The sequence below is a fragment of the Callorhinus ursinus genome, unplaced genomic scaffold (assembly GCF_003265705.2).
Source record: "Callorhinus ursinus isolate GAN/ISIS: 27379988/994484 unplaced genomic scaffold, GSC_fseal_2.0 scaffold25, whole genome shotgun sequence".
Lineage (NCBI taxonomy): Eukaryota > Metazoa > Chordata > Mammalia > Carnivora > Otariidae > Callorhinus > Callorhinus ursinus.
The window spans coordinates 16,258,104-16,272,567 of NW_027397087.1; the positions used below are offsets into that span (position 1 = coordinate 16,258,104).

At 39.9% G+C, this 14,464-nt stretch overlaps 1 protein-coding gene across 5 annotated transcripts in view; it reads right to left on the reverse strand.

The window, feature by feature from the left end:
* Nucleotides 1-14,464, reverse strand: part of ATP8B4 (ATPase phospholipid transporting 8B4 (putative)) — a 303,343-nt gene that overhangs the window by 100,926 nt on the left and 187,953 nt on the right. For all 5 annotated transcript variants that reach the window (XM_025883645.2, XM_025883647.2, XM_025883642.2 and 2 more), the window contains 2 exons: nucleotides 9,850-9,938; nucleotides 6,504-6,700 (listed from right to left, as the gene is read on the reverse strand). In XM_025883645.2, the coding sequence (XP_025739430.1) occupies nucleotides 6,504-6,700; nucleotides 9,850-9,938 (286 nt within the window). The remainder of the gene's footprint in view (nucleotides 1-6,503; nucleotides 6,701-9,849; nucleotides 9,939-14,464) is intronic.

Genomic DNA, 14,464 nt, shown 5'->3' on the forward strand with positions numbered 1-14,464 from the left:
CTCCTAATATTTCCCTCTCCAAAAGTGGTATGGTGCCAGTTCATTTTTGAACTATTTAAATGGTAACACTTTTTTTTTCACCTAAACTAGAAATCACACTATGACTCTGTAGAATCCTACAATATAAAAATAAGTAAGTCATATTCTGTATTTGTTTATATATTTTCCTATTATAGTTTACCTGTGTCCCCCAATTTCCCCCCCTACTCACACACACTTCCTTATAAATTCCTTGCTAGCTTTTCTATTTCAACTTTGTTTTCCTTATTCCATTCACTCAAAAAACATTAGCACTTATAGTGGACCAAGCACAGTGCTTTACCTGTCATAAGCAGTACGTCAGTGTTGAATGAATGAATCCTGATCTTCTATTCCTTAATTTCACCAGTAAGGACATTAAGACCTAGAAGTTAAGTGACTAACCTAAGGCCACACAAATAATTAACCACCAAGACAATTCGAGAATTCAGGCATTTGGTAAAGCCAATGCAGACCTGACCTTGAGAATGGCATTATGCAGGTAACTGTACAAACAATTTGAACTTTCATCTGTCTGGAGGAGAGAGAGCTCCCTGAAAACTCAAAGCAAAATGAATGGAATAGCATTTGATCCTTCTGTGTTATACTTCATACCAATAGAAGTATTGTAAGTTAATTTGAATCCTTAGATCTTAAATTTGTCTGTGGAGCGGAAGGGTATCCTTTTTGTTTGGGAAAGAGGATTTAGGAGAGTCATAGTGGAACATTCAGCTCTTTGTCTTACACTAGCAGAGAAAAGGAAACAAATGTTCAGAGTTAGCATAATCAAGTGCTTAGTGTTTTCTGCCTGAATGCTCAAAGAGCAGGGCTTACGATTCTGCCCATTCGGTGACTAAACAAGCAAAGTCGAAATGAATTCCTATTGCTTTTGAACAAAAAAACACCCAAAATCTAATTCCTTGGGAGTACATGGCTGCATTTCTTAAGATGATGTATTAAAAAACCGTAACTGGGTATGCTTTAATACGACAGTTGAACAAAATGACAGCATAGAAATATCTTACCAACAGCAACATCCTCTGCTCATGTGGAATTGTTAACCATTCAAAGTAAATTCAACACTTTTATCCTCAAGTGACATAAGGTCCCAATTTATTCTTTGTACCTATTCGAAAGCCTAGAGGAAGCTTTTATAGAAGGCCTTCTCTCCAAAGAGAAAAACCTGGGGGTTCTCTTTTTGTAGGTCTCAGTCTTGAGGATTGAGCAATCTGAAATTCCTTGGAATGCTCTTCCCCTCATGTTGAGATCAGAATCATTGCTTTTGTTTCTTAAGAGGAAAGCTCATATTTACCTTCATCATTACTATGCCTTACAACAGGTACAAAACTCTAGACTCTTTTTTCCTTCTCTTGATGTCTTTACTGAGCAATAAACCAGACATAGCCTAGGGAGAGAGGAAAAACACTGTACCAAGTGTCAGAAGACTTGGGTTTGGATCTTGGTTCTATCCCTAATCAGCCCCATGAGCCAGAACAAATCATCTCATTTCTGAAAGAAGTTGGGCAATAACTACTTTATAAGGTTGTTGGGAGACATAGGTGGTATTATTTGGTCCAGGAAGGAACTCAGAAATCAATTATTTTAATCCTGCCATTTCACTGAGCAGCACAGAGTTCATAGGCAAACTAAGGCACAGAGAAGCCAAGTGCTTTCTTCAAGGTCATGCAGCTATTTGTGGTCATGCCAAAACCAGAACCTGGGTTTGGACTATTCCAATTAGGTTTTCTTTTCACTACGGCAAGGGACACATTAGAAAGAAAAGGAATGCTAACCTGGGAATCTAGCCTTGACCTCTACAACACCAATCTTTCAAATCATTAAATGAAGAATGCCAACACACTTCAAAGAAAGAACATACACAGAATATACTTCCCTTGTGAGGGCATATGAAACTGCACATGTGCAGATGGTAAGCCACTTTGAGCATTTATTGTTCATTTAGGACATAAAAGGAAAGCTATAAAAGCTGACCATAGCTCTCCTGGCCAAGAGCAGGATTTACTACAGACTTTATAACTGGATACAAGCATGAGAGGTCCTCAGAATCAAAGATGAGCCAGTAGATTACAGTTTAAATAGAGCCTGCTCTGACCACAGCTCCAGAAGGCCCAGAGCAATTTGTGGTGTTGTGGCCACATGCCACTACTTCAAGTCAATTTCCCACAACGTGACATTTCAGTTTCCCGACTGCTATCTCAAACAAGGGTGGATTCTGTGCATTGAACTTCCCTTGCTTCATCATAGCTAGGATTTTGAAAAGAGAGAAAAAGAAGTTTGTAAAGATTAGTGGGGATTTAGAGCCGGTAATTTTTTTGTATTGTTAAAGTACTGGTGATGAGGAATGTCAAACAACCAAGTCTCATCCTGGCTCCAGTGTCTTTGAGATAGTCTGGCGCAGTCTTGGTAGGATTAGGATCAAAAATATCCCAGGTATACACTCTAGGGCCAACTTCTAAGCCTTATCAGATACACACACACAGGGGCGCCTGGGTGGCTCAGTTGGTTAAGCGACTGCCTTCGGCTCAGGTCATGATCCTGGAGTCCCGGGATCGAGTCCCGCATTGGGCCCCCTGCTCAGCAGGGAGTCTGCTCCTCCCTCTGACCCTCCCCCTTCTCATGTGCTCTCTCTCTTTCTCATTCTCGCTCTGTCAAATGAATAAATAAAATCTTTAAAAAAAAATACACACACACACACAGAAATATACATACAAATGTGCATATAAAGGCTTATGTGCATGTGTGTTATGTGCGTGTGGGTGTATGTATGGAGAGACAGAGAGAGAAAAAGAGAAATCCTTTTAGCTCTAATTTGTGAGACCAAATCTAGAAATAACAGATGGCGTTGCAGTGGGAATTACGACTCATACTTATTTAACAACGGACAAGTACCACCAACTATATTTCAACTTCTTTATGTTATATTTATGAATAATAGGAAAAATTAACATTCCTTAAGCTCTTAGGATGCATCAGACATTCTTTTAAGAGCTTTACAGTCTGTTTACTCTTCAGACAATCCTATTATGTAAAATACTATTTTCTTTACTTTTAAAATCAGGAAACTGAGGCACTGGAAGTGAAATAACTTGCCCAAACTTAGGGAGTTACTAAGTGGTGGAATAGAATCCAAATCTCGTGGAGAGGCTGCTGGGAAGATGGCGGAGCAGGACGTCCCTGTGCTGACCGCTTGCCGCGTGGCTGCCTAGAGAGCACCCACGTCGGCATAAATAACCCAAAAAGCAGCCCGAAAACTGGCAGAACAGACTTTCCGCAGCCCGGCATAGACAAGAGGCCACAGCAAAGTAGATCCACCCCCTCTGATCGCTCTTGGCAAGATCCCGTCAAAGTGGTGCCACAAGCCTGGCAGTGTGTGCGCAGCCCAGACAAAGTCAGCACCACTCCAGAGTGCGTCCTGCCCCAGGGAGAGGGGAAGATAACCACACACCCATCTGACTGTGACCCCAGCAGTGGGCTGAGGGCAGGCAGCTGGTCTGACTGCAGGCCCCACCCACCAACAAAAGCTTCTCCGAGGATGATACAGGGACAGTGCCTGCAGTTTGGTGCTACTGCATCTCTGGCAAACATCTGGTCTGACTCGACTCAAGCCCGAGGCAGCCCCGGAGCAGCCCACTAACACCACGGGCACCAGACTCTGCCCACAACAGGCAGGGAGCCATCGCAGACAACAGGACTGAAGGCAAACACATCCTAGCCACAATGGTAGGACACCCCCTGGAGCAACACACATAGGAGACACCCCCTGAAGCACCAGGTTCTGGGGAACAGACATTGCACTGCAGGACCTCTTCTTCATAGAGCCACTACTTTCAAGTGCAGGAGACGTAGCTGACTTTCCTAACACAGAAAAACAGACAACACAAGAGACAGAATGAGGAGACAGAGGAATGTGTCCCAAATCAAAGAACAGGACAAAATCAGAGCAGGAGACCTAAGCGAAACGGAGATAATATGTCTGATAGCGAATTTAAAGTAACGCTCATAAAGATTCTCGCTGGAATTGAGGAAGTACTGCAGGACTTCCTTGAGACCCTCCACCAAGAGCTAGGAGATGTAAAAAAGAACCAGCTAGAGCTATTGGATTTACTAAATGGAAATAAAAATAGACCATCTGGAATAAATAGCAAGCAAGAGGAAGTAGAAGAAAGGACCAGCCACCTGGAGGACAGAGTCATGGAAAGCAATCAAGCCGAGCAGATGAGAGGGGGGAAAAATACACAGAATGAAAATAGACCCGGGGAACTGAGCAACGCTGTCAGGCCTAACAGTCACATGATAGGGATCCCAGAAGGAAAAGAGCGAGGAAAGGGGGCAGAAGATTTGTCTGAAGAAATAATAGCTGAAAACTTCCTGAATCTGGGGAAGGAAAGAGAAATCCAGATCCAGGAGGCACAGAGAGCCCCCAACAAAACCAACCCAAAGAGGTCTGCACCATGACACAAAGTAAATAAGTCGGCCAAAAGTAGTGAGAAAGAATTTTAAAAAGCAGCAAGAGAAAGGAAAGCAGGTACATACAAAGGAAACCCCATACGGCTATCAGTGGGTTTTTCAGCAGAAACTCTGCAGGCCAGAAGAAAGTGGCATGATAGATTCCAACTGCTAAAAGGAAAAAATCTACAGCCAAGAATACTCTATCCAGCAAGGCTTTCGTTTAGAATAGAGGGAGTGATCAAGTTTCCCAGAAAAACAAAAATTAAAAGCAAAACCAGCCACGTCCCTGTCACACATGATGCCATTGGCCTGTGGGTCCCAAATTCACGGTCCAGCCGCCCTCCTGCCTGAGTCAGCGTGCATGGCCTGTCACCTGCTAAATGCCAAGTTAACACGCCTTCACCTCAGATTGCCAAGGGCTCAAATTGTCACTGTTCCCCTCAAATTTCAGCCCCTGTACCCAAGTTTGTGCACAAAAGTGGGAATAATTATAACAGCAGAATGAAGCAACCCAAACATCTATTTCTGTGGAATACAGAATGGATAAAAGGAGTGTGCTAGGCTGAGAACATCTCCAAAAAGCACATGAACAATACATACAGCATGATTCTGGTTAGTTAAAAAAAAAACAAAAACCTGGGAGGAATAAAACAAGATGAAACTAGAGAGGGAGACAAACCATAAGAGACTTCTTAAGCATAGGAAAGAAACAGGCTTGCTGGAGGGGAGGTGGGGGGGGGGATGGGGTGACTGGGTGGTGGGCATGAAGGAGGGCACGTGATGGAATGAGCACGGGTGTTGTATGCAACTGATGAATCACTGAACTCTAAAACTAATAATACACTATATTGTTAATTAATTGAACTTAAAATTTAAAAAATGGAAACCCCCCCCAAAAAAAGAATCCAAATTTCGTGTCCATCAACAGATGAATGGATAAAGAAGATGTGACTGATACATATATATATATATATACATATATACATACATACACACACACACAATGGAACATTATGCAGTCATCAAAAAAAATGAAATCTTGCCATTTGCAACAACGTGGATGGAACTAGAGGGTATTATGCTAAGTGAAATAAGTCAATCAGAGAAAGACAAGTATCATATGATCTCACTGTTATGAGGAATTCTTAATCTCAGGAAACAAACTGAGGGTTGCTGGAGTGGTGGGGGTTGGGAGGGATGGGGTGGCTGGGTGATAGACATTGGGGAGGGTATGTGCTATGGTGAGTGCTGTGAAGTGTTTAAGACTTGAATCACAGACCTGTACCTCTGAAACAAATATACATTATATGTTTAAAAAAAAAAGACAGTAGGAAGGGAAAAATGAAGGGGGGCGGAATCAGAGGGGGAGACGAACCATAAGAGACTATGGACTCCAAGAAACAAACAGGGTTTTAAGAGGGGAGGGGGTGGGGGGATGGGTTAGCCTGGTGATGGGTATTAAAGAGGGCACGTATTGCATGGAGCACTGGGTGTTATACGCAAACAATGAATCATGGAACACAACATCAAAAACTAATGATGTACTGTAATGGTGACTAACATAATAAAATAAAATTTATTTAAAAAAAAAAAGAAAAGGGGGAAGTAAAAAAGAATCCAAATCTGGGTATCTGGAGCCAGACTAGTATCAAGGAGTCATCATCACAACAGATGTCCCCAAATATTCTTCCATTTCTTACCCAATATCAACCCAATTCTAACTGATTAGGTTGCATGAGATACTGTAGTCCATGTATTCCAAAGAATAACATCCCTAAGAAACCAAATCAAATCAAGGAGAAAATAAAATGCATTTATTATAATTTGAAAATGTAAAAGTAAAGCAGATTAAGCAGTTTAGTTGTCTCATCCGTAACAGATGTAGCAGATCATAAGCATTTAGAGCAAGACATCTCACTGTCATAATTTTAAAACAAAAATGATTAGAGAACATGATCATGCACGACAGTCTTTCGACAAAAGTGGCTTATCTAAAGTATAAACTCTCATCTTACCTCACATATAATGAAATGGGTACAACTGTATTGAGAATAATAATATATGACCAGAATGTTAAGAATCCTGAGAATACAGTGTTCTTCTCTCCTTCATTCCAAAAGAGGAAAGTTCTGAATTGGTCTCCAACTTGATTCTCCCAGATTGAATTTCCTATTGCAAGAATAATTCCCAAGCATACCAGAAACCCAAATATCTGAAATGAGAATAGAAGTCTGGTTAAGGTTAATTTGAACCCAAAACTCACCATATCAATGCAATCCAGTTACATCCCTAACTCCAAGAAACTGCCATTTGAAAAGCAAGACATGCAAAGCACTTCTTACTTATCATTAATCATACAAGTTTAATATTTTTATGTTGGAACTTGGCTAAATATTTTACATGCATTTTCTCACTTAATTCTCCCACTGATTGTCTGAGATAGGGATAATCATTATTCACGTGTTACAAGTCAAAAACAGAACAAAATAAAACAGAAGCACAGAAAAATTATATAACTTATCCATGGTCACAAAGCCAATAACTTCACACCCTTGATTTGCGATGAGTGCATATACGTAAGTGGCTTAAGTAAAGAAAGTCATATGTCCTGACTTGCCCTGGTCAGCCCCCATTTATATCTGTTGCCCAGATATAATATTGTGTTTCCTCCTTTCACCTTCAAAAGGGCCCCATTTGAATGATAAATTATATGGTCACCCAAGGCACAAAAGGAAAAGGAAGAAAATGTCAGTAATAAAGAACAATCTGGGACTAGTCAAGTCTCTTGGCTACTGATGTAGCTGCACAATCCTTACTTAAGGTCCACAAGAAAAAGAAGCATTAATTAAAATATGGCATGGCATATATGTTTTCCTTTTGAGATTAAAAAAAAAAAATAGTGGGAAGCAACCTGAAAACTGTTAGCCAACTCTTACATTGTGATTAGTACCAGGATTAGCAAAGCAGACATTTTGGAGGCATAGCAACTAGAAAGAGAGCAAGGTCAGTTCCTTGTGAGCCCAAATGCCAGCCTTGGAAAGGAAAGACATGAAGTCAGCGAACAGGTAAGACCTGAGCTGAACAAGGGATTCTGGGGACTTTGCTCTGCCAAGTGTCATACTGTGTTAGGAGCCAAGACCAGCCGCTATATTGAGGGAGGAGTGGGGCTAGGGGACAGGAATGTATTTAACTTCTTATTTCCTCTTTCCTCCAAGAAGGAATATTCAGGCATTCTAGGACTGCTTTCTTCTTTATCCATTCATGAACAAAATATACATATAAGAAGACATTTATGTAGAAAAAATTATGGGAAAACCTGACTTAAAGTACCTTAGAAAACCATGTATTAGAGAAAAGTAGAATTGTGAATTCCTGAAATCCTACCAATTTGATACCTGTATCACAGTATCCTCTCTTCTTTCAGTGATTAATACTACAAATTAATTGAAGTGAATTACTTTAAGAGCATTAAAATTGGTGCTACTTGGCATTAAATGCCCTAATTTAGGATTGACTCAGCTTCTAATTCTCCAGTGGATTATTCAATTTTCTAGTATGAAAAGCTGGGACAGTCTCTCCACAATCAGTAATTTTACTCTATGGTGGATACACATACAATCCCCATGCAAGCCCAGAAGTGGGCTTAGGGCCATTTAAATAGGGAATTCTAGGAGGGGACACAAGTTAAGCATGTCCCCTTGGCCCTGGATACTCTTCCCCAAGGGGATGGATGTAGTGGGAGGAAAGCCCAGTTCTGAGGATGATACCAAACATAAAACACAGAGCCCAGCCAGTATTTTATGCCCAATAAGAGTCTACTTCCTTATATTATGCAGTCATCAAAAGGAATGAAATCTTGCCATTTGCAACGATGTAGATAGAACTGGAGGGTATTATGCTGAGCGAAATAAGTCAATCAGAGAAAGACATGTATCATATGATCTCCCTGATATAAGGAATTCTTAATCTCAGGAAACAAACTGAGGGTTGCTGGAGTGGTGGGGGGTGGGAGGGATGGGGTGCCTGGGTGATAGACATTGGGGAGGTATGTGCTACGGTGAGTGTTGTGAAGTGTGTAAGACTGTTGAATCACAGACCTGTACCTCTGAAACAAATGATACATTATATGTTAAAAAATAAAAAAGAAGATAGTAGGAAGGGAAAAATGAAGGGGGGGCAATTCAGAGGGGGAGATGAACCATGAGAGACTATGGACTCTGAGAAACAAACTGAGGGTTCTAGAGGGGCAGGTGGTGGGGGGATGGGTTAGCCTGGTGATGGGTATTAAAGAGAGCACGTACTGAATGGAGCACTGGGTGTTATATGCAAACAATGAATCAGGGAACACTACATCAAAAACTAATGATGTAATGTATGGTGATTAACATAATAAAATTTTTTAAAAAAAGAATCCACTTCCTTCTTTCTTTATTCAGAGTCCCACTATCACATATCAGTTTTGCAAATATATATTGAGCTCAGATTCTTTATAATTGCTTATGAGTCTGTGATAGGGGCGGGGCTTGGTTCAAGGTCACTGTCCTCGTATTTAAAATCAATGTCCTCCAACTTAATTCCAACATAAGGAAGCAAAGCAATATTACACAAAAAGATAACAATCAGATGCACAGCATGAGGAAGCACAAGATTAACTGACAAAAGAGTAGCATGCAAGGAATACTCAACTGTTTCTGGTAAATGGATGGTAGGAAAAAACATTTCAAAAAATGCAGAAGAGAACAAAAATTCAGAGGAAAGAATCCCATGCTAAGGATGTTCAGAAGCTTTTGCAAAGGAGGAGAACTGTGACCTGGGCCTTAGAAGATTCATAATAGAACCAGCTACAGAATTTGTAGAGCCCAGTGCAAAATGAAAATACAGGACCCCTTGTTTAAAAATTACTGATAATTTCTACATGGCAACAGCAGATCAGTAAGCCAAGTATGAGGCCCTTCTGAGTGGGGAACCTGTATAATTGCACAGGTCACACACCTGTGAAGCCAGCTCCATCCATAAGCTATGTTGAGAGAACATGAGCAAAGGTAAGACAACAAAGGGACCAAACTACCTGAAAATTATGTTTTCTTTTTTAAAAATTAATATTTGAAATATGGAGAACTTGCAAGACCATGACAGCCTCCAGAAGCACTATCGTACCTCTCATCAGAAACTGTACCAATGGTTGAGAAATCATAATCTAGAAAGTAGAGGGCAATATAACTGGGCCCCAGATGCAAAACCCCCAAATACAAATTCCACAAGGAGAATAAAAATTTCTGAAAGAATTCCCAGCAAAATATAAGAAATATATTAAGATAACAATGATTAGCAACTTTGCCTAATTTTGTTATAGTATCTTACCCATAGTACTAGAGTATTCATCAGCCTATCAATGCTTGTCCTCTTAAACTTTGTCTTACCACTGTTCTGCATTAATTTAGTGTCAGGACCTGCCAAAATAAAATCAAATAGCAACCTTAAAATGATTTGATAATGTACCACTATCATTATTATTATTTCTTACCATGTCAAATGTTCCTGAAAAGAGAACAGTATGTTTTTCAAAATAATTTAACTTTTATTAAGAACAGGGGTCATTTTTAAGTTGTATACGATTCTCAACTGGTAGCTTAATAACAACCCTGGAGACTGCAAGAGAATTGGTCTCCTTAGAATAGGACAAATCCAGACAGACCTGTGGCTGGAAGGTTTGAGAAATGCTATTTTTCAAAAAGCTGCGTATGGATGTGCTTGGAGTTGAAGGAGTGAAAGGTAACAAGGTCAATCCAAGTGAGGAATAATTTGACATGTTAAAAAGAATGCAGTAATAAACACAACTCAGAACACTGAGATCAAAAATGGAAAGTTAAAATCAGAAATCAAATTTTGGATGTTTCCCAAAAAGATCTAGGGTGCCTTTATGGAGAAACTAGAATAAATGCAAACAAGACATCAGCAAGTAAGCTAAATCTTTATTGTGAATTGCACATTGTGCATATAATATACACTTTTTGTAAGGACAGGAATTGAATCTTATATTAGCTTTATTTCAGGTAAATACATTCTCTCATATTTACCAAGTCCCTTGTTCAAGTAATTCTAAGAATTATTATTAACTGCCTTAGAGGTATATAACCAGATGATTAACAAAAGAGAATATTAAAATATATTGCTAAGGAAATTCCGTGGTGTAGACACGGAAGATGCTAAATGGAAGCAATTAAGCATTAATTATATCTAATTCCCCTAGCGTTCCTCTCCACATCATCTTCCCATTACATCATCAATCCATGTAGCCATTTAATATAGGAGAGAGGGGAATTGAAAGAATTAAAGGGGAGGCACACATAAAATTTTACGCCACCCTAAAAGTCAGGGAAGAATGAGCACATCCTTAGAAGACTTTCATTTACTTAAAATACAAATGGAAACAAAGATTGGGGTCTCATAAAATTCAGTCTGAAGTTGGACACTGTACCCCACTGTCCTATTCCCAACTACTGCTGTGTAAATGAGACCACCCACATTTTCTCGGAATTGTTTATTAAAATCATATGGACACTGAGGGTGGGAAGCATTTCTTGTATAGTAAAGATCACAAAGAGCAAATAAAGTTTGTGATTAGCAAAAGCTGAAAAACTGACAGACCCCAGTTTTGTGCTAAAATTTTACATTTCTTAGGCATACATACACACACAGAGCAGCAGAGAATACACCTAAGAGGTTTTTAAGTATTTATCTAAATATATCTACAGATGCTGATTCACACATCTCTTCTTCTACTCATATCTTCCACTCTTCCAGACAGATCTTGAAAGAATTTCTTTACTCAGCAGCCTCTGTTTTCTCAGCTCCTACTCATTACTCAACCTAGTTTCAGATCTAGTGTTATCATCAATACCCTCCCCTATCAGCAGCCGTTGACACTTTGACTATTCCATCCTTTTGAAACACACTCTTCCCTTAGCTTCTGTATTACAATGGTCTCCTGCTTTTCCTCCTACCTCTTTGTTAACTCCTTCTTTGTCTTCCATGATGCTCACCCCTCTCTACACAGCCGCTAACCACCAGGATTCCTTAACACTTGGGTGTAACCTATCTTGTCTTCTTTCTGAATCCACCTTCCCTGGGAAATCTCATCTAAGACCATAGCTCCAATTACCATCTATAGACCAAATGTAAATCTCCAGCTCAGACTGCTCCTCTGAGATCTAAACCCACACATTTAATTCTCTAAGGAATCTTCACCTGGATTCTTCTAAGGCTCCTCAAGCAGCCCTGGTCCAGCCCCACTTGTGACCTTCCCCTGGGGTTCCTTATGTCAGTGAATGGCACCACCATCCATCCAATTGTGAAAGCTGAGAGAAGCCTAGGAGTCTATCTCCATAACTCCCATCTTAGTCCAAAGTACCATCATCTCTCAACTGGACTATGGTAAAAGCTTAGTAATTTTGTCTCCTGCATCCATTCTGCTCCCAGCTTTAATGAAGATTTTTATCCTCCCCAACCCCAATGATATACTCTTTCAAGGCCTGCTATTTACCAACTTTATAAATACTATGGGCAATAATGAGCTTTTCAGATTTCACATACACACACACACACACACACACACACACACACACACACACACACACCATCTGTTTGGAAAACTTTACAATGGTTTCCCAATGCTCTTAGGATAAAGACCAAAGTTCTGGATACAGACCACAAGGTTCTGTATGGTCCAGATCCTATCCACATCTCCAGTCACATGTCTATCTATATCCTCCATGTTCTCCATATTCAACACTGGCCTTCTTAAGTTTTTTTTACCTCACCATTCTCAGTCCTGCCACAGGGCCTTTGTCCACAAGGTGACTTTTAAGTAGCTTGCTCTTTCTCTTCATATTCTTCCATTATATACTCTTGTGAGTCCATGTTCTTTTTTTTTCCAGAGCACTTATCTCAGTTTGAGGTTATAGATTCATTCTGACAATTATCTGAGATTAAGTTCTCTTACTCCTACCAGAGTCAAAACCACATGAGTGAATGGACTGCATTTGTCTTTGCTGACATTCTTAATCGGAAATGAATAAGAAGTATAGTGCCTGCCACATAGTAGGCACTCAATAAATAACCGTTTGATGAATTTATTAAGTACCTGCTATGTTTCAGGTGATGTGCATATGTACTTTTCATCTATTATCTCAGTTAATGCTTAAAACAATGGGTATTAAGGAGGGCACGTATTGCATGGAGCACTGGGTGTTATACGCAAACAATGAACCATGGAACACTACGTCAAAACTAATGATGTACTGTATGGTAACTAACATAATAAAACAAACAATTGGACAAAAAATAAATAAAACAATCCAATTAATTAGGTATTATTACCCTTAATTCACTAATAATGAAACAAGCTTAAAGTATTTAAGTAACTTGCCTGAGATTTCTTGTCTAGTAAGTATCAGAACCAGAATTCAAACCCAGACATATCCAACTTGGAAGCTCTTTGCTCTTCACCACTGTTTTTAAAACTATATGAAATACTTCATTAGTTCATTAATTCACTGACTCATTCAATCAATGTGTATTTAAGACTGACTCATTCAGATTCCAAACAGGAAATAGATGATGCACTGAACAAGGATAACTGGAGAAAAAAAATTTTTTTTTCTAAAATGACTCTTTACAAAAGTGTGGGTGGGGGTGTAGGAGAAGCAAAAGGTTCATGGTAACCAAAGACTTAGAAGCAATCAGGATGTTTCTCTAAGCTAGAAGGGAGTGGTTACTGGAGCCTAAAGGACAGTATAGAGTTTGCAGCCTTTAAGAAAGAGTGACTTTGGGTACCTGGGTGGCTCAGTTGGTTAAGCGACTGCCTTTGGCTCAGGTCATGATCCTGGAGTCCCGGGATCGAGTCCCTACTCAGCGGGGAGTCTGCTTCTCCCTCTGACCCTCTTCCCTCTCGTGCTCTCTCTCATTCTCTCTCTCTCAAATAAATAAATAAAATCTTTAAAAAAAAAAAAAAGAGTGACTTTAGGTTGAGGGACATAGCCAGCCTGAAGTGACTACTTAGGGAGGAAGTCTGGGGGAATAAATACCTTGACCTCAATCTTCTTTCTCCCTTTGATCTCTTTCCATGGATCCCCAGTGACAGAGCCTAATTAGAAGCCAAAATTCAAGGAAACCTATTAGTGTAAACCATACAAATCAGCCTCCCAAGGCAGAAAGAAGAGTGGAAAAACGTGACAGTAGATCTGGAGGGGCAAATGGAAGACATCTAGGAAAAAAATCTACTGTGTACCAAAATGGTGCTGGATTCCTTAAATGGATTCCTTAAATGAATAAGACTCCTCCACTCAGAAACAAGATTTCCAGCTCTCTTGAGTGGAAGAAAAGTTATTACCAGGGAGGCATGGCCTAGCTGTTAATGTATATTAGAGCCCCATAAATTATAGGTTTGTAAAGTAAACCATGTCTGTGCCAACTATATTCCTTACACAATCCTTAGTGATAGTTATAACCAGAGTAATATAGAAAGAATAGTTAATAACTCATTTGGATAACTTTCATAAGATCTAAGGGTTCACCTGGAACTAGTTCCCCAAATTAGATTTCTTAAGACTTGGGGGTTCTGAGACACTCATCTGTTCAAATCTGACATTGACCAAACCAACCATTCCTCCACCTGTCACTATTCTAGCTAAGCTTTCTATTAACATTCATGCCCAGACTAAAGTCAATGCAGGCATTCTCAGCTTTACAAATATCTGCCCCATGAAGAAGATCTAACCCATAGCACAAAAAGAAGAGGATACTGCCCCACTCCCACCTACCAAGATCCAAAGAGCATTACATCAGACCAAACCTCAGTCTATGGGGCAGGCAGTGCAGTCAGAATTGATGCTGGATGGAAGAAGCAGGGAAGGAAGGAGAGTAACATTTGTCAAGCATCCTCTGCCATATGCATTGTCTCCCTGAGCCTTTAGAG